The following is an 18,813-nucleotide window of genomic DNA, read 5'->3' on the forward strand; positions in this document are numbered from 1 at the left end:
AGCAGAAATAGTTTCTGAAAATTTGTCCCTTTTGCTAAAATTTAAAAAAATGGATGTTTAAAGTTAGATGCTTTAAATAGTGGCTTGGTTTCCAAACTCCACACAGCTTCCACTGACTGTAAAGGGAGCACCTAGAGGTTCAATACTGTTGTTGCGGGTTACTTAAATCTGTATTTAGAGGACTAAATAAATGGCCTAATTCTCAAAAGCTGAGCACCCAATAATTCCCATTAAGATCAAGGGGCCTAACTCTGGGCACACATTTAAAAAAATGTTGATCTGTTTTCTTCCTAGTTTTCCAATGTTGTCTCACTCATTACTACATCAAGTGCTGAACTACATGTTGTACTAATATACTGCTGTTCCTGTGTAATTGTGGATGCAAATGATGATGGAATAAGATGGTAAAGTTCATAAGGTTTTTTCCTATGAGGTCCATCATGTTCTATTTGTAACTTTTTGCTTGTAAAGGAAATTTCCTATTATATCTTGCATCAATAGCAATTCACTAATATGATATAAAAATATAACCAGATTATCATGCTTCACATCATATTAGCCAATGCTAATATAATACAACAGTAAATGGCTTATGCAATAGAACTTTCACATCTTATTAATACAAGAATACTCCTTCTGTCTGTCCTAGCTCACTCTAAAAACTGCCTCTGAATGTAAGTGAACTAGAGTCTTTACAAGTTTAAGTTCCACTCAAAATATTCTAAAATATTTTTTCACTCTTGTATCAGAGGGGTAGCCGGGTTAGTCTGGTTCTGTAAAAGCAGCAAAGAATCCTGTGGCACCTTATAGACTAACAGACGTCTTGCAGCATGAGCTTTCGTGGGTGAATACCCACTTCGTCGGATGCAATGGGTATTGCATCCGATTAAGTGGGTATTCACCCACGAAAGCTCATGCTGCAAGACGTCTGTTAGTCTATAAGGTGCCACAGGATTCTTTTTCACTCTTACTCACTTTTATTATGTATTATGCTGCTTATGCATTATGTAAATAAAATGATCTGGTGATTAACCTGGTTTTTGCTTCTGTTTTTTATGGGGGATTTAAACACAGGAATGATATCACCAAAAATATCCATACTGCCAGGAGAACACATTTTGGATATTTATGTCCAATTCCTCTGTTTACTCCCCACAAACCTATCCCACAGTGATCCCCAGCTGTTTTATGGCCATTTGCAACTGGTGTAAATTAGAGTAGCCTGAAGGCTGCTCTCACTTATGTCAGGCGATTGGCCTACTGCACAGGTGGCCAAGGAGTAAAGGAATGCAATGGTGGTCTAAAACCAATGTTGGCATAGGAGAAATCTGTGCCTAGTAACAAGCTTGTGTAGATTACTTCACCCTTGGAGCAAGTCGAGAGCCAGCAGAGAGTCCCTGGGCTACTCCTGAGGTGGTGCAGTTTCACACCACTCTTTACTCATAAGTATTCTCAAGCAAAGAGTCAAACATAGAATTTCCTGTCATAAGCCAACTCTTATTTAAGTAAGGTAGTCTTATAATTATTGCTCTAAAGTAGTTTTGATTGTTTAAAGAACTTGCTTAAATTGTTAACCTTATTATTCTGTTCATCTGTACTACTCTGCACCCACTTGAACATCTGACACTGAAGCTCTGTTAGTTTGGGACTGATTTCATTCTTCTTCTGCCTGCTATACTGTACAATCTCCAGCTGCCTCCAAATATTATCCAAACAGGAACCTAAGATGCTTGTATAGATATCCTTTGCCTTGGACAAATACCCTGTTTAAAAACCAAAGCAAGGAATAATTACTTAAATTTGACATTCCAAAAACTCAGCATTGACAAAAAGAGAAATCTTGAAAATTTTCTATTTGATCTGCACATACACTTTAGCTACATGTGAAGGCTACTCGCAAAGGAAAGCTGAAAATTTAGCCAAAGACAGAAATATGTGCAGAATGCTCCCATTAACCAGACTTTGGAACCAGTTGTCATATAAATAAATCTAAAATTGGAAGTAGCATTCTGGAACTTGAGATACCAGAAAATTGAGCTGTTACACTAAGCCAGCCAAGAAGCTTCCAGCTAAATCAGGCTTTTTCTTATATGCCACATTTTCCAAAATTTAATCTTTTAGTTATTTTTTTAAAAGTGGCTTACAAGATAAATGTGATGAATCTCAGTCCATACTAGTTGGCTCATATTATTTCAAATATTTCTGCTACCTGTAACATCCCTGTGTGATGCATACTGTGAATCAACAGTGAATCTAAAGCAGGCCAAGAAATTGAGAGTTACAAATAAAATATGTATGTATATATGACTAGTTTCCACTTATATGCTGAATGCTACTACAGCCTGACTGGTAGGGACATAATTCTGTGCTTGGCTCAGTTTTCAAATTTCTTGTGCAGTTCACCTTAGAATATGTTGACATCTCATAGAACTCTTGGAAAAACATTATGAGTATCCTCAATAATGTCACGGCAAACCTGGTGGCTGAACTTTGCGACTTTGTCCTCACCCACAATTATTTCACATTTGGGGACAATATATACCTTCAAGTCAGCAGCACTGCTATGGGTACTCGCATGGCCCCACAGTATGCCAACATTTTTATGGCTGACTTAGAACAACACTTCCTCAGCTCTCGTCCCCTAATGCCCCTACTCTACTTGCGCTACATTGATGACATCTTCATCATCTGGACCCATGGAAAATAAGCCCTTGAGAAATTCCACCATGATTTCAACAATTTCCATCCCACCATCAACCTCAGCCTAGACCAATCCACACAAGTGGTCCATTTCCTTGACACTACTGTGCTAATAAGCGATGGTCACATAAACACCACCCTATACTGGAAACCTACTCACCACTATACTTACCTACATGCCTCTAGCTTCCATCCAGGACACACCACACAATCCATTGTCTACAGCCAAACTCTAAGATACAACTGCATTTGCTCCAATCCCTCAGACAGACAAACACCTACAAGATCTTCCTCAACATTCTTAAAACTGCTCAAGGGAAAAAACAGATTGACTGAGCCAGAAGAGTACCCAGAAGTCACCTACTACAAGACAGGCCCAACAAAGAAAGTAACAGAACATCATTAGCCGTTATCTTCAGCCTCCAACTAAAACCTCTCCAGTGCATCATCAAAGATCTACAACCTATCTTGAAAGATGATCCCTCACTCTCACAGATCTTGGGAGACAGATCTGTCCTCGCTTACAGACAGCCCCCCAACCTGAAGCAAATACTCACCAGCAACTACACACCACCCAACAAAAACCCACTAACCCAGGAACCTATCCTTGCAACAAAACCCGATGCCAACTCTGTCCACATATCTATTCAAGTGACACCATCATAGGACCTAATCACATCAGCCACACCATCAGGGGCTCATTCACCTGCACATCTACTAACGTGATATATGCCATCATGTGCCAGCAATGCCCCTCTGCCATGTACATTGGCCAAACCGGACAGTCTCTATGCAAAAGAATAAATGGACACAAATCTGACATCAGGAATCATAATATTCAAAAACCAGTAGAAGAACACTTCAACCTCTCTGGCCATTCAGTAACAGATTTAAAGGTGGAAATTTTGCAACAGAAAAGCTTCAGAAACAGACTCCAAGGAGAAACTGCTGAACTTGAATTGATATGCAAACCAGATACAATCAATTTGGGCTTAAATAGAGACTGGGAATGACTGAGCCATTATACACATTGAATCTATTTCCCCATGTTAAGTATCCTCACAGCTTCTTGTCAAACTCTTAAATGGGCTATCTTGATTATCACAACAAAAGTTTTTTTCTCCCGCTGACAACAGTTCATCTTAATTAATTAGCCTCTTAGAGTTGGTTGGGCAACTCCCACCTTTTCATGTTCTCTGTATGTATATATATCTCCTCACTATATGTTCCATTCCATGCATCCGATGAAGTGGGCTGTAGCCCACGAAAGCTTATGCTCAAATAAATTTGTTAGTCTCTAAGGTGCCACAAGTACTCCTGTTCTTATTATGAGTAGAGATAGTTCTGTTTACATATTCTATTTTCTGCATTCCTCTTCCCCATAATTTATTACTAGAGGCATTTAAATGAAGACACAATCGCTTTTTAAAGAGTTAATCTGCTCCTGCTGTTATGCTCCACATGAAGTCATAACTTTGTAGAGTGTAAATTTTTCATAATAGAGATCATATATGCTCTAAATTCTGATAAACCTATGTGTGAAATTACAATAGATAGATGTGGAAATGAATGTGTGACAAACAGGGTATTATGACTTCAGGTGTGAGATTAAGAGCAGATGAACTGTTATATCCTAATCCTTATCTGCATATTACTAAAAAATGAAATAATCTCTGAGTTTAAGGGCTACAGTTCAGCCTTTAGTCTTTGATGTAGCTTTACACAGGATCCAAATGTGTTAAATAATATTCCACATTTGTGCTTGAACCTGCCTCACTCTTCGTATCTGAAACTCAAAGGAGTAGATGGGAAACTAATTTCTTAGGTATAAATTATTCCAAATGCACAGCATAATAAACAATGCACAAAGTCTCAGAAAGTCAGCAGGGAGTTATCTGCCTATATGTCCTTCTTATATGTTTGCCAGCCAACTCGAAGATTCACATGCAAAATTCAGTGTTCAGGGAGACTGAGCAAAATCCAGACATGATGTAAGTGGGTGCCACCCCCATGGAAGTTTCTTGGCCAAACTGGGCAGTGCCATAAATGGTGATATGAACTATGTGTCGGGTATTAAGGGTAAAGAAATACAATTTGCATTGAATTGACATTTAATGAGTAAAGGGTTGCCAGCTTTCTAATTGCACAAACCTAAACACCCTTGCCCTGTACCTTCTTTGAGGTCACGCCCCCACTCACTCCATCCCCCCTCCTTCTTTTGCTCACTCTCCCCCACCCTCACTCACTTTCACCAGGCTGGGTCAGTGGGCTGGGGTGTGGGAGGATCTCCGGCTGGGGATGTGGGCTCCAGGATGGGGCCAGAAATGAGAGGTTCAGAGTATGGGAAGGGGCTCTGGGCTGGGGCCAAGGAGTTCGAAGTGCAGGAGGGGGCTCAGGGCTGGGACAGCGGGTTGGGGTGCGGGAGGGGATGAGGGGTGCGAGCTCTGGGGGGGAGTTTGGGTGTGGGAGGGGGCTCAGGGCTGAGGGGTGGGACGCAGTGAGGGATGCTGGCTCCAGCCAGGTGGCACTTACCTCAGGAAACTCGTGGAAGCGGCTGGCATGTCTGGTTCCTAGGCTCAAGGGCAGCTAGGTGGCTCCGTGCGCTGCCCCTGCCTGCAGGCACTGGCCCCGCAGCTCCCATTGGCTGTGATTCCCAGCCAATGGGAGCTGTGGAGTCAGTACTTGGGGCAGGGCACAGGGTCAGCATGCGGAGACCCTTCACCGCCCCTGTGCCTAGGAACCGGACATGCCAGCTGCTTCCAGGAGCCACATGGAGCCAGGGCAGATAAGGAGCCTGCCTTAGCCCTACTGCATTGCCAACCGGACTTTTGGCCTATTGAAATCTCCCCAATTGCTTTTAATAGTCACCAGGAGATTGAGGCCAATTCCAGTAGACTCCCAGCCAATCCGGGAGGGTTGGCAACCCAAAATAAGTATGTAGAAATAGGCAGGCAGACGGGGGCAACTCTCGGAAGCTGTAAGTTAAGGCGTGATAAGTGTTTAGTTACACCACACAATCAAAAATTACAAAATATGAGCATGGGATTGTAGAATTTCATGGTATATTAATGGTCATCCAGTGGCAATGACAATAAAGAGAGAAAACATTTTTATTGTTAAAACTAACCTAATGCTGTGTCCAAGCTACACATTAATAGGAGGTCTCGAACTGTTACCAACAGGTGCACCAGAGCAGCATGTTTGAACAACAGTATCTCTTTCTCACTATTTTTACCTATACAAAGGAAAAGAAGATTTATATATATAGGCATCTCAGAACATTAGTCTCCCACAATGAAATATATACATAAATATAAACACGTCATTGCTGTGGATCTCAGCAAGGCAAACACTGACTGTACATGAAGAAAAGCAGAAATTTTGCCTACCTGTTTATTTTCTTTCTTTGAGCTCTTCTATACTAGTCTAAGTTATTTGGGTTATGTATCCTCTCATACAGCAGATGGAGACAGATTACTAAATCTTTTGATGACATCATGCTTCTATATAGAAAGGTCTAACCATCTTTCTGCAATTGACTATTTCAAAGCGGTTCCCAAGAAATCAAACTGACTCCATCCTTTGATAATCAGTAAATAACTTTAATACAGTGATAACCTGAACTTGAATTTTCCAAAGAAACTTTGCATTAAACTTTGAACCAGGGGTACTCAATTATTTTTTTGTCAAGGTCCAAATTTCTTGGTCAAGGTATAGTCAAGCTCCAGACTCCAGGAAAAAAAAAGATAATAAGTAAATAAAAAGATTTCAGGGTTTGTTCAAAAGCATCTGGTGGTCTGGATTTGGCCTGAGGTCTGCCTATTGACTACCCTTGCCTTGAACCATAAAGAAGACATTGTTTTTCACAGGAGAAATTATCTGGGCTAGTATATAATACCTTAAAGGAAGAAAATTAACAGAGAGGAAAAATGTCCTCTTTAGTCTTCTGTACTATGCTGGATACTTGCAGGGGCGGCTCTAGGCATTTTGCCGCCCCAAGCACGGCAGGCAGGCTGCCTTTGGTGGCTTGCCTGCAGAGGGTCCGCCAAAGCCGCGGGACCAGCAGACCCTCTGCAGGCAAGCCGCCGAAGGCAGCCGGCCTACCGCCCTCGCGGCAACCGGCAGAGCGCCCCCAGTGGCTTGTCACCCCAAGCATGCGTTTGGCGTGCTGGGGCCTGGAGCCGCCCCTGGATACTTGAAACCTCCCAAAGCAGCTCACATAAAGCTACAGGAGGGATGAGGATTTGACAGTCACCTACCACACTCTCCTGTCAAAGGCTGCCTCTATGGAAGCCTGCACATCTATCCTACAATGCTTGGCAAAGGTGTAAGCTGGTACCCAGGTGTCTGTCTGCCTTACAAATCTCTATTAAAAACAGATTCCTCACTTTCTGTCCATAACAATCGTACTAAGTGTGCTGTAAATGTTTCTGGTAACATCTTCCCTATAATAAAGTACGTTTTCCTGCTTAGGTTTCAGAGTCTCAGCTGTGTTAGTCTGTATCTGTAAAAAGAACAGGAGTACTTGTGGCACCTTAGAGACTAACAAATTTATTTGAGCATAAGCTTTCATGGGCTACAGCCCACCAGATGAAGTGGGCTGTAGCCCACGAAAGCTTATGCTCAAATAAATTTGTTAGTCTCTAAGGTGCCACAAGTACTCCTGTTCTTTTTTCCTGCTTAGTACCTTAGTCCACTTTGAGGCGGTAGCTTTGGAGTCTGATTGTTTTCTAATTTGACCCTTGGTTCAAAATAAATAGTCTCTGTGATCCATTGACCTCTGCAAGCTGCTCTATGTAAATTTGCAGGGACCTTTGAATGTCCTGGTAACGAAGTCTTCCTTCATTCAGATACTTTGGATTAGGGAAGATTGTGAATAAGATAAATCTGCTATGAAGAAAAAATGCCTGAGGAATCTAAGGCTTGAATTTAGGCAGAGCCCTTGTGAACAATCAATTACAGCTCTTTTCAAGAAAGCACTTGCAGTTTTCCCACTATTCTAGCCAAACATACTTCTGTAAGCGCCCATTGCTTGGGCACTGTCTGGGCCCAGTCAGGACTGTTGTTTCTCAGCCTTCCCCTCATGACAGGTTCTGGGCCTTGGCTCTCACAGCATCAGGCTCCCTTCTTAAAACTCGAAAGGGTACTCTGCCACTTGTTGCCTCTTCAGTGTGGGCAAGACGAGCTGTCTCAGGGACCAGTCTTGGGGCAGACTCTAGTTCTTTGGCGCAGACAGGGACTGCTGAATCTTCTCCAACTCTTCCCGAAAGAAGAGCCTGTCTTTAAAGGGAAGGACCGGCAGCTCCCGGGAAAGGGCGGTTAGGGGACAAGGAGTTGGGGGTTGGATGGGTCAGGGATTCTGAGGGGGGCAGTCAGGGAGCGGGAAGTGGGAGGCGTCAGATAGGGAGCGGGGGCCAGGCTGTTTAGGGAGGCACAACCTTCCCTGTCCAGCCCTCCATACAGTTGCAGAACCCCAACATGGCCCTCAGGCCAAAAAGTTTTCCCACCCCTGCTCTAAGTTGATGAGAGAAAGTTCTCCCATTGGCTTGGTTACTCTACCTCTGCCAGAAGTGGTAGCTATGTTGGTGGGAGAAGCTCTCACACTGACATAGCGCTGCCTACACAGGGGGTTACGGTCAGTATAACTATATCGCTCAGGGATGTGGATTATTTACCACCAAAGTAAGTGTGTAGTGTAGACCTATTGGTCTATAAAAATGAGGGGAGGGGGCTGAACTTCAAGTGATAAGCAATTGAATCAACTGAGGGCAAGTATACACTTAAAATGCACTGTAGTGCTTTAATGAAGATGATCTAAGCCGACAGGAGACAGCTCTCCCATCGGCGTAATTAGCCCCAAGAGGTGGTAGCTATGTTGGTGGGAGAAGCTCTCCCACCGACAAAGCGCTGTGCACACAGCGGGTTAGGTCAGTATAACTACGTTGTTCAGGGTTGTGCATTTTTCACACCTCTGAGCGATGTAGTTATATCAATATAGGTCTGTAATGTAGACCAGATTGTATACAATATTACTGTATTATAACAGGCTATTGCATGAGATCTTTTATTAATATCATTGTGAACTGTATGTATTAACGCCTTATAAGGAATTATGAATACTTATTAATATTATGCTTTACAGTCTGTGACCCAAACAAGCATTCATAATTCCTTATGTAGTGTTAAGACGTACAACTGAATTTCATATTTCTCTGATATGTCCAGGAGAGCACTGGACATTGCAGAACACAAGGTCTTGGGAAAATTCGGGACTGGGAGTGTGTTGGGGTCACCTTGCTCATTGTAATCAAGGCTGTGGAAGCCAGAGTAGGGCTGTAAGGCTGTAGACTGACAGCTGGTGTCAGAGTTTCTGAACCAGCGCTGGCTGTATAGCACACAGACACTCAGGCTGTGACCTGCATGTTTGTTGCTGACTGTGAGTGTCCCAGGCTGGGAGCTACAGTAGCAAAGTATTGTGAGGCACTCAGGGTTAAGAGGTGACCACCCCTTCTTGGACTGGAGTATACCCTGAACTCCGTGACAGGGATATGACAAAAATAGCCACTGACCACAAAGAAAAGAACAAAAACATACTTGTGTTTTTCTCTGTAAATTACATGTGAGAATGTTATTTAAACATTGCCTACAATGTATGATTAATCATGACCAACATTTCTGAAGCATGTGAAATTTAGATTTGGATTTGAATGCTTTTTAGTATTCTGATATTCAAGTTATTAAAAATAATGCACCTAACTAGGACTGTATTAATGGAGACCTTTTGGAAACAAAAAAGCAGGTCTGTTACCATCAGCCCTTAAGATGGGAAATGCTTGAAAGTTTGCGAATAATTTGCCAAACTTATTGAACCACATGTTACAAATAAAATCAAATCAATTTTATAGATGAAAAATACAATGTATTTTACCTTGTTTAAAAATATCACAGATCACTTTCTCCTGCTGTTTTAAGAAAAATCTAGTGTGATCAAATTTAACAGTGGCAAAGCTCCAATTCACTGCGGCGAGTATGCCAAGATGCATCAACTCTTTTAGAACGGGAGTGGCTGTTGCTTCTAATAGACGGTATGCCTGGCACTGGGTTTCTGGTTAATACAAACAAACACACACAAGATAACACGATTTGGTTAAATATGCCACTGTTGGATAAAAGTCATCAAGTGTCTTGCAAAACAAAAAAGCATTCTTTTCTTCAAGAGATCTGCAACATGAACTTCATTCTCTTCATGTTAGTAATTCTTAATAACTTCTGGATGGCTGTTTTGTAACCCCTTCTAAGGGCAGGCCTAAACTTAAAACTCTCCATTGATGCAGCTATGCCACTGCAGCACTTTAATGAAGATGCGCTAAGCCGACAGGAGACCGGTCTCCCGTCGGTGTAATTAATCCACCTCCCCGAGAGGCGGTAGCTATGTCTGACGGGAGAAGCTCTGTCTACACTGGAGGTTAGGTTGGTATAACTATGTTGCTCAGGAGGGTGAATATTTCACGCCCTTGAGCAACATAGTTATACTGATGTAAGTCTGGAGTGTAGACCAGACCTAAGGCTCTATCTACACGTAAAAGTTAAGTCAACATAGCTATGTTGGTGTAAAAAATCCACTCCTTGACCAATATAGCTATATCAACCCCACTGCCAGTGTAGATGCGGCTGTATTGACAAAAGAACGCTTTGGTCAATGTAGATACCATCATTTGGGGAGGTGGTATTCCGATATGAATAGAAAAAACCCTTTTGTTGGTGTAGGCTGTATCTACATTACATGGCTGTGGTGGCATAGTTGTGCCAGCAAGGTCTCCGTAACGTAGACATACCTTCAGATATAACTGAGTTTTCATGACATCCAACTAGGTGACAGCAACACAATAGTCTGAAGAACTCAAATATACTGCTGTTATTTAATTAACTGGAAGGCACGACCTATTTCTCGATGGGATACCTAAATCTCTTGAGTATCAATTTTTTTCTTTTATGTGCTTAACATTATAGTTGAGTTAATCACATCATCAAGGTTAAAACTCTATTATCCCCTATGTTCAAGGGTTTATCATTTCATTTTTAAAATATCTCAAGCTGACTGGTAAGGTTGCCAGACTGGGCTGCATTTCAGTTGCTGGTCTCACTACATTTGGTCATTTATGCCCTCATAATTATTAACTAATTAGTTAATATTTGTAAAGTACTTTGAAGATGTGGAGCACTATGTAAGTTCTCATCCTCATCATCTCCAGTTCTGCATTCTTTGTCAGAATAGATCATATGCTATATTGTTTTTGCTACTCAGTGTAATTTCATTCATTTATTGATGAATCATTTTCTTTTTAAAGTGCTTAATATTTCCAGTAAGGAATCATAACATATTGTTAATATTTCATTCTTGTTAAAATGTTTGTGTTTGTCTTTAAGTTCTCAATATTGGATATAGCTTATATCTGACTGAGAAACTCTTTTAATTCTTTCATATATGATGCTACCATGGTGAAATATAGGGATTGTTATATGACAGTCTGCATGGGCATTAGGGTTCCCATATTGAATTTTTGCAGGATAAGAGTCGTAGAGAGCAGAGAATAAAATGGATATTGGTTTTGTATGGATGGATATTATTTAATGTAAAATTGCAATATTACAAAAAAATAAACAGACGATTCAAAACAAAATTCTGTACCTGATGCTTGAATTTTGACTGAGATGCTGCCTTGATTCTCCTGTTCTATTTTCTCTGTCAATGTAGCCTTACAAACAGCAGGACTGTCTTCTTTAAGACCTTCTGGACACTCTTTAATTTCCAGTGCTAAAAAATTGGACATAGATTATATAAAATTATCACAAGACAAGTCCATGGAATAAGTAAATTCTCTATCACTTTCTTCCACTCGCTAATTAAACATTTCAAATTCAGGAGGCTCCTGTGCTACAGAACAATTATTGTATATTTTACTTTGGAAAAAGAAAGTGAAAATATTTGATTAGTTCTTTATTTCCTTCAAGTTCCCACACTTCCTCGCTGCAGCCACATGGTACATTGGTCAGATTATGTTTGCCAAAAAGTGGGGGTGCTGTCAGGTCTGAATGGAATCAGCCACCTCCCCTCTAAGATGGAGATCTATATCCTGGCAAAGTTGAGAAACTGCTGGGAGCTGCTTCTATAGCCCTATTGTTTGTATAAAGGGAATTCCTACATGAGTATTAAGGCAGGGAAACTGCTGATTGGAAGAGCATCTGAGAGCAGGAATCCAATTGGACTAAGAAAGAGAAACTGCTCAGGGAAAAGGGGTGGAGGCTCATGGGGTCACCAGTGAGCTGGAGAGATCAGGAACAGTGGAAATAGGGTAAGTAAGAGAAGGGCTGGAAATAGTTTACTTAAAAGAGGTCGTTCTCATTCCCTTCATCTTTACTTGTAGCTGCACCTCAGCATCTATCTCTTCTGTGGGTTTTTTTCTCCTTCTCCAATACAAATAAGAAGTCACAAGCTATCCTAAGGGTGCCCCAGCATCTCTCTTCCCCTCTTCCTGGCAGATTCCCTCCAGCTGCGCTGATCACATTTGGAGCTAACAGTCCCCACTTCTTGGCAAACTGGATTGATCCCTATGTCATACGGCTGCAGCTGTGAAAATGAGATACTTGGGAGAAATGAAGAGGGAAAAGTAAAAAAACTTTCCATCCCACAAAGTTAAAAGCCCAAGTTGGTATTTTACTGTCCAGGAGCCTACTGAATTTGAAAAGTTTATTAAGGTTCAAAATTATGCTAATCAATTACTTTTACTAGTTCTCTCCTAAATACTAATTGGGTTAAATAGTACATATAACTAGTGTCTATAAAAATAACCCACAGCAGCACTGTAATTTACTGGGAGACAATAGGCCTTCAGCTAAAATTGGAACCATACTTTAGAAGGAATTGACATAACATCTACATATGTTTGGATAGGTTAAGCATTTATCAATCATTGTCTACAGCCAAGCTCTAAGATACAACCACATTTGCTCCGATCCCTCTGGCAGAGATAAACACCTACAGAATCTCTATTAAGCGTTCTTAAAACTGCAATACCCACCTGGTGAAGTGAAGAAACAGATTGACAGAGCCAGAAGGGTACCGAGAAGTCACCTATTACAAGACAGGCCCAACAAAGAAAGTAACAGAGTGCCACTAGCCGTCACCTACAGCCCCCAACTAAAACCTCTCCAGCGCATTATAAAGGATCTACAACCTATCCTGAAGGACGATCCCTCACTCTCACAGACCTTGGGAGACAGACCAGTCCTCGCTTACAGACAGCCCCCCAACCTGAAGCAAATACTCACCAGCAACTACACACCACACAACAAAAACACCAACCCAGGAACGAAACCCTGCTATAAACCCCGGTACCAACTCTGTCCACATATCTATTCAAGGGACACCATCAGAGGATCTAACCACATCAGCCACACCATCAGAGGACCTAACCACATCAGACACACCAGAGGCTCGTTCACCTGCACATCTACCAATGTGATATATGCCATCATGTGCCAGCAATGCCCCTCTGCCATGCACATTGACCAAACCGGACAGTCTCTATGCAAAAGAATAAATGAACACAAATCTGACATCAGGAATCATAACATTAAAAAGCCCATAAGAGAACACTTCAATCTCTTTGGTCAGTCAATAATAGACCTCAAAGTGGCAATTCTTCAACAAAAAAAACCTTCAAAAACAAACTCCAACATGAAGCTGCAGAACTGGAATTAATTTGAAAACTAGATACCATCAGATTAGGCCTGATAAAGACTGGGAGTGATTGGGTCATTACAAAACCTAAACTTAATTTCCCCTAATTTCTCCCTATTGTTACTCACACTGTCAACTGTCTGTAATGGGCCACTCTCTTACCACTTCAAAAGTTATTTCTCCTCCCTTGATATCCTACTGTTAATTAATTTATCTTGTTAGACTGAACTAACCCTTGGTAAAGCATCTCCAGTCTTTCATGTATTTATACCTGCTCCTGTATTTTTTACTTCATACATCTGATGAAGTGAGTTCTAGCCCATGAAAGCTTATGCCCAAATATATTTGTTAGTCTCTACGGTGCCACAAGGACTCCTCATTTTTCTTGTATACATTTACTTGTTTACACAATATTTAACTATGCCTCTATCTATAGTACTACTCAGAGATGCAGTTCTACATAGAGTTCACTAGATGGTAACATAAGACCTTAGTTCACATGTCTTGAGTTTGTACTTTTAGAACTGGGGTTATCAATTTCTCAAGAGGTGCATGTGTATCAACATAAAACAATAATAATTGCTTTTATTTTTAAAATTTTATTAAAATGTCTTGCAAATAATTGTTGTTTTGAAATTATGTAAGGATACAATTAAAATCCATATTAATCTGTTACATAACACCACTTCATGCTATTATAATTAGTGCTGCAACAGTGTCTACATTACAAACTTATTTTCCAAGGTATATATAACTCATGCATAACCTGTGTTGAAGCTCTGCTAACCAGGGTCTGGGTTCTGCAGCATTTTATTTTTTAGCATGATTCTACTCTGAAAAGTGACTGAGCTAACATTTCACTGTCTCTCAATGATTTCTGTAGCAAAGGTGATTTTATAAGTAATTTTTTTTCTAAGTGTCAGTCCTGCATACTCAGTCTGTAAGCTAAGTTTTCTTCTCGCACATCATCAGCAGTGATAACATCTTCAAACCATATTCTGTCTTCACAGACAACTGTTCAGCCTCATTGCATCACTGGGTTTGCACAGGTGTAACTAATTGGAATGGTTCTGCTGGGATAAGAAGAAACAGACTGTAGTTCCCTCTTAACTGTGCTAGCTCTGCAGGACTAACAAGAGTAGTAAGCAATAGAAACTTACTTTCGTCACAAAAATCAGCAGACTAGACTCAGAACATGCCAGGGGAGCAAACAGTCTGAGTCAGAGGGTACCATTTTTACATTTTCCTTTCAGAGTGGAACCAAACTTTAATGCACACTGTCTAACAAAACAACTAAAAAGAAAAACAGAAAGTAAATACCATGGATGAAATACTGGATCCACTGAAGTCAATGGGACCAGGATTTCACCCCATGTAATTAATTCTATTGACTTGAATGGAGTTATACTTGATTTACAGCAGTGTAAGAGAGCAGAATTAGACCTAAAATTACAGGACAGGATGGTTCACCTACCATCTTTCTGCCTATCCACATTATTTTTTTCCTCATTTTGGATGAACACGTGTTTAGATCTTAGCATGATAAAACTGCTCAGAAGGTCAGAATCATCATTACATTGTCCAGACTGTTCGAATAGTGGAGTCTTCTGGCTTTTTGTTGAGCTGTTTGGTTCAAAAGATACTTCTTTACAGTTAAGTGAGTCATACAAATCTTTGTTTTTCTTTTCGTGATACAAGAAATGCATTGGTCCTTCTGTCTCACTGTGCTGTTTTTCCTGTCTTGTTAGCCATTCAACAGATGTATTTGTATCATGTATGTTAACATGAGGTGCAGCTCTCAAATGTAATGGAGAGAATGGGCTCTTCTTTTCAGGTGAGAAATGAGAATTTGTTGTTTTGTCCCAGTGATGTGCACTGACAGAAAGCAGTCCTGGGTTAGTAAGGGAACACTTCTCTTCAAGCCACCCTGAAAGATAAAATTAGTTTTCTCCATTGCAATTTTGATTACTCCTAGTAGAATCTACTGCTCTGGATAGAATATATATAACCCAAGAATGTTCTTGTCCAATCCAATTGATTAGAACTCTGCAGAATTCTTTTTTTATTTTTTAATTCCTTCCTTAGGGTGTTAGAATCCACTGCTGGCATGTTTGAGCTGATATCATATTCCCAGGTAAGAAATTCCAAAGTTGAGAAAACAGAAAGCTCCAAAACCATTATATCAACTCTGAAGTGAAGCTATACACAATTAACTTATAGATGGTGATAGATTTAATGCAACCTAGCATGATAGTTCTATCACCAATACAGTCTGCCGTAGTATCACTGACATTTTGAGAACTTGTTTGACTTTCCCTTTCAACCTTGCATGAAAGAATGTAAAAGACAAGCCTGTGACAAGCTCAGAAATTAATAAAACACTAAATAAGCACAAGGTGAGTCTGCCCAGAGCAGTGGCTCCATATCAGAAGAAATCAAAGTTAAAGGTAAGAAAACTCTTACTTTTTACCTATGTTGGATCCACTGTTCTGGACAAAAACCATAACTCATGGAAAGCAAGCAGGGACCATAATCCTCTTCACCAAGTAAGGAAGGTAATAAAATAGCAAACAAATGAAAAATTGGTCACTACAACAAAAGATCAGAGGTACCTGTGGATAAAGAATAAGGACTGAGGGTGGGATCCACAAAGATACCTAGAAATCCAAGACCCATTTTTAGGCACCACTGCAAAACTCCCACTAGGCTGCCACCTAACCGTGTAGGCACCTAAACTCACTAGGCACTTCTGGCCATGCACACTACAGCCTCACTCTCTTGGGTGCCCAGGTGCCTATCTCCTGTCTAAGCCCCAGAGCGATTAACAAATTGGGAAAAATAGATGTTTGGCTAGTTATGTGCAGAGTCCTGATCTGGAAGGTGGCTTCTTAGCACGCATATCAGATTGGGCCCATCAGGCAAGTTCACACAAAACAGCTGGAGGGGTGGGAAGGAGGAAGAGGATCTCCCTTATAATCTCACCCACAAAGAGGGAGCCTCCTATGTTCATTCCCACCTTCCTCCTGAGGGGGCAAAGGGATTATGAACAGGAATCTTCCACCTCTCAGATGATTGCCGTAGCAAGTAGACTATGGAATATTCTGATGTGAGGCTCCCTCAGTCTCTCCTTTTGAAGTTGTTCCACTTTAATTAAACAATGGAATACTTAAATATTATTTGGCTAGAGAAAGAGTTACTGACTCTATAGCTCAGTGGTTAGGACAATCACCTGAGAGGTGGCAGAAGGAAGGGAGACTTAAACTGGGGGTGTTCCACATCCTATCCACTTGGCTAAAGATTGTAAGGGAGGTCCTGCTCCTCCTCTTCCATTTTGTTTCAGGTCCTGCATGCATCTTAGGTGGGTGAGTGCCTATTTTCCTTCAGTTCGTGGCTTGCTAGCACAGTTAGGTGCCTCCATGCAGCCTGGATTTAAGAGCCTATCTCTGAGAGAGGGGCAGGGCTCAGTGCACACCTCTCTGATCAGTGTCTCCTATTGGCTAGCTTAGATGGCTCCCTGCCTTGTGTGCTGGCTTAGTGGACTGCAGTTTATGGTGCCTCTCTCTCCCAATCATTGTATAGGGACCGTAGGCACCTAACTCAGGCTTTAGGGATTGTGGTGTTCCTGTGATTTTTCTAGGATCCTGCTCCACAAAGGTGTTTAGGTTCCTAACTTCCATTGATTTGGTGTTAGAATTAGAACTATGCTCTATTAGGGGGATTTTCCCACTCACTTATGTTCTCTTCTCCTCACTTTTTCCTACTTTCTTCTGTTACTGATCCTATACTAGCAGGATTACTGCAAAAAAGATGGACCAGAGACATCTGCAGGCTGATGGTATGAACTGCTAGACCACTGTGTTGCACTATTTATGGGCCTACCAGCAGTCTTCCTCAAAAGGAGGCACACTGGGTTAGGTTGAACTTCTGTGCACACAGAAGGACCCTGGCAGAGAAAACCAGGTTTAACTATTCAGGTTTGAGTGAGAGGGAACAACTGATGGCTTGATGAGGGAAATGGTGCTCAACCTGGGTCCCCAATCCTGTAGTCTGCTTGAACAGACTGGTAGTAGAGTTGGGCCTGCAAAGAGTGTTAAACCTCTTTCCTGGGTACTGGGGACCAAAGAAGCTAGAAACTGTGGCTGTTGGAGAGGATCCAGAAAACCATTTCCTGCTCTTGTAAAGAGGATGAGGAAAATTGTGAAATGGGATCAGCACCGATGATGAGGGTCCCTTGGGGCTACAGGGCCATAGAAACCAGTTACTGTGACTCATGACCTCTTCTTAGCCTCTACTACTGACTGTATTTCCATGCTAGAAGGCTCCACAAGGTGCAAGCAGTCTGGCTACGCCTTGCTAAAAGATCTGCTGCTCTGGATTAATAAGGACCCAGATCACTGCTGCTGTCAATGGGTGGAAGGAGCGGACTCTTCCAAGTCTGACTGTAAGCTGCTCTCACCAATGTTGGCAAGGAGGCGCGCTGAGCAAGAGGAATCCCTTCCCAAGAGTTCTTCCTTCATGAATGAATGATTTAGTAGGAAGGAGAAGGGGCAGTTCTAACCTGAATCTGTTCTCCAAAAAGAGCTCCAACTGGTGGGAGCAGGCAGCAAGGTGGGTGCTACTAGGCTGCTGCTTCACATGATGCTAGACAGGGGAAGCCAGTGGAAGTAGTTCTTTAGTCTACCCAAAGCTGCTGTTGTAACAGGAGCATTCAGTAAAACTGCTGCTAAAGGAATCCTCAGCAAGCGCCACACTCCATATAAGAGAAGCTTTGCTGCAAGATGTTCGCCATTTCAAGAAGCCAAACAGAGACTAAAGAACCCAGGCTTATAGAGAGAAAAGAAAAGGGACTGCTGCTGTTCCAGCAGAGGTACAGAAATACTGGGGATAACATGATCAGTTCAGCACACACATAAACTAGGGGAGCTATCAACCTAAGGAAAAAAAATTCCAGTGAGATTCCTTAACCCCCCATTTCCTATCAACTGGATTGGGCAACAATACCTATAAGCTATGACTTTTGTACAGAACAGTGACTGCTGTGTAGAACACAAGAATAATCTAGAATGGATTCTATGGTACCTGTTACATGTTCTAGTTGAAGGGACATTGTAAGGTTATGAATGCATGAGAAATATAATATACTGTACTACCTATTCAGTACAAGTATATGACAGCTTCATTCTAAAAATCCCCATAAGGATAAACTGTGTGTGAAATAGCAAGGAATTTGACTATGAATGTGGGTAACTGTGTTTATTGCAAGTGTTTGTAATATAAGAAAATTAAAAGGATGTGATTTGATGCATTTTAGAGCTGCAATTTCCCAAAATCATAACCCTTTGTATTACTTCTATATATTCATGTTAACAATA

The 18,813-nt window shown here is 41.3% G+C and overlaps 1 protein-coding gene across 8 annotated transcripts in view; it reads right to left on the reverse strand.

Moving 5' to 3' along the window:
• SHOC1 (shortage in chiasmata 1) overlaps positions 1-18,813 on the reverse strand; it is a 134,010-nt gene that overhangs the window by 55,863 nt on the left and 59,334 nt on the right. For all 8 annotated transcript variants that reach the window (XR_005600089.1, XR_005600088.1, XM_039543179.1 and 5 more), the window contains 5 exons: positions 14,916-15,368; positions 11,390-11,515; positions 9,629-9,805; positions 5,828-5,935; positions 1,576-1,763 (listed from right to left, as the gene is read on the reverse strand). Coding sequence is in view for 6 of the 8 variants with exons in the window: in XM_039543179.1 (XP_039399113.1) it covers positions 1,576-1,763; positions 5,828-5,935; positions 9,629-9,805; positions 11,390-11,515; positions 14,916-15,368 (1,052 nt within the window). In the remaining 2 variants the exon portion in view is untranslated. The remainder of the gene's footprint in view (positions 1-1,575; positions 1,764-5,827; positions 5,936-9,628; positions 9,806-11,389; positions 11,516-14,915; positions 15,369-18,813) is intronic.

The sequence above is a fragment of the Mauremys reevesii genome, linkage group 6 (genome assembly GCF_016161935.1).
Source record: "Mauremys reevesii isolate NIE-2019 linkage group 6, ASM1616193v1, whole genome shotgun sequence".
In the NCBI taxonomy this organism is placed as follows: Eukaryota; Metazoa; Chordata; order Testudines; family Geoemydidae; genus Mauremys; species Mauremys reevesii.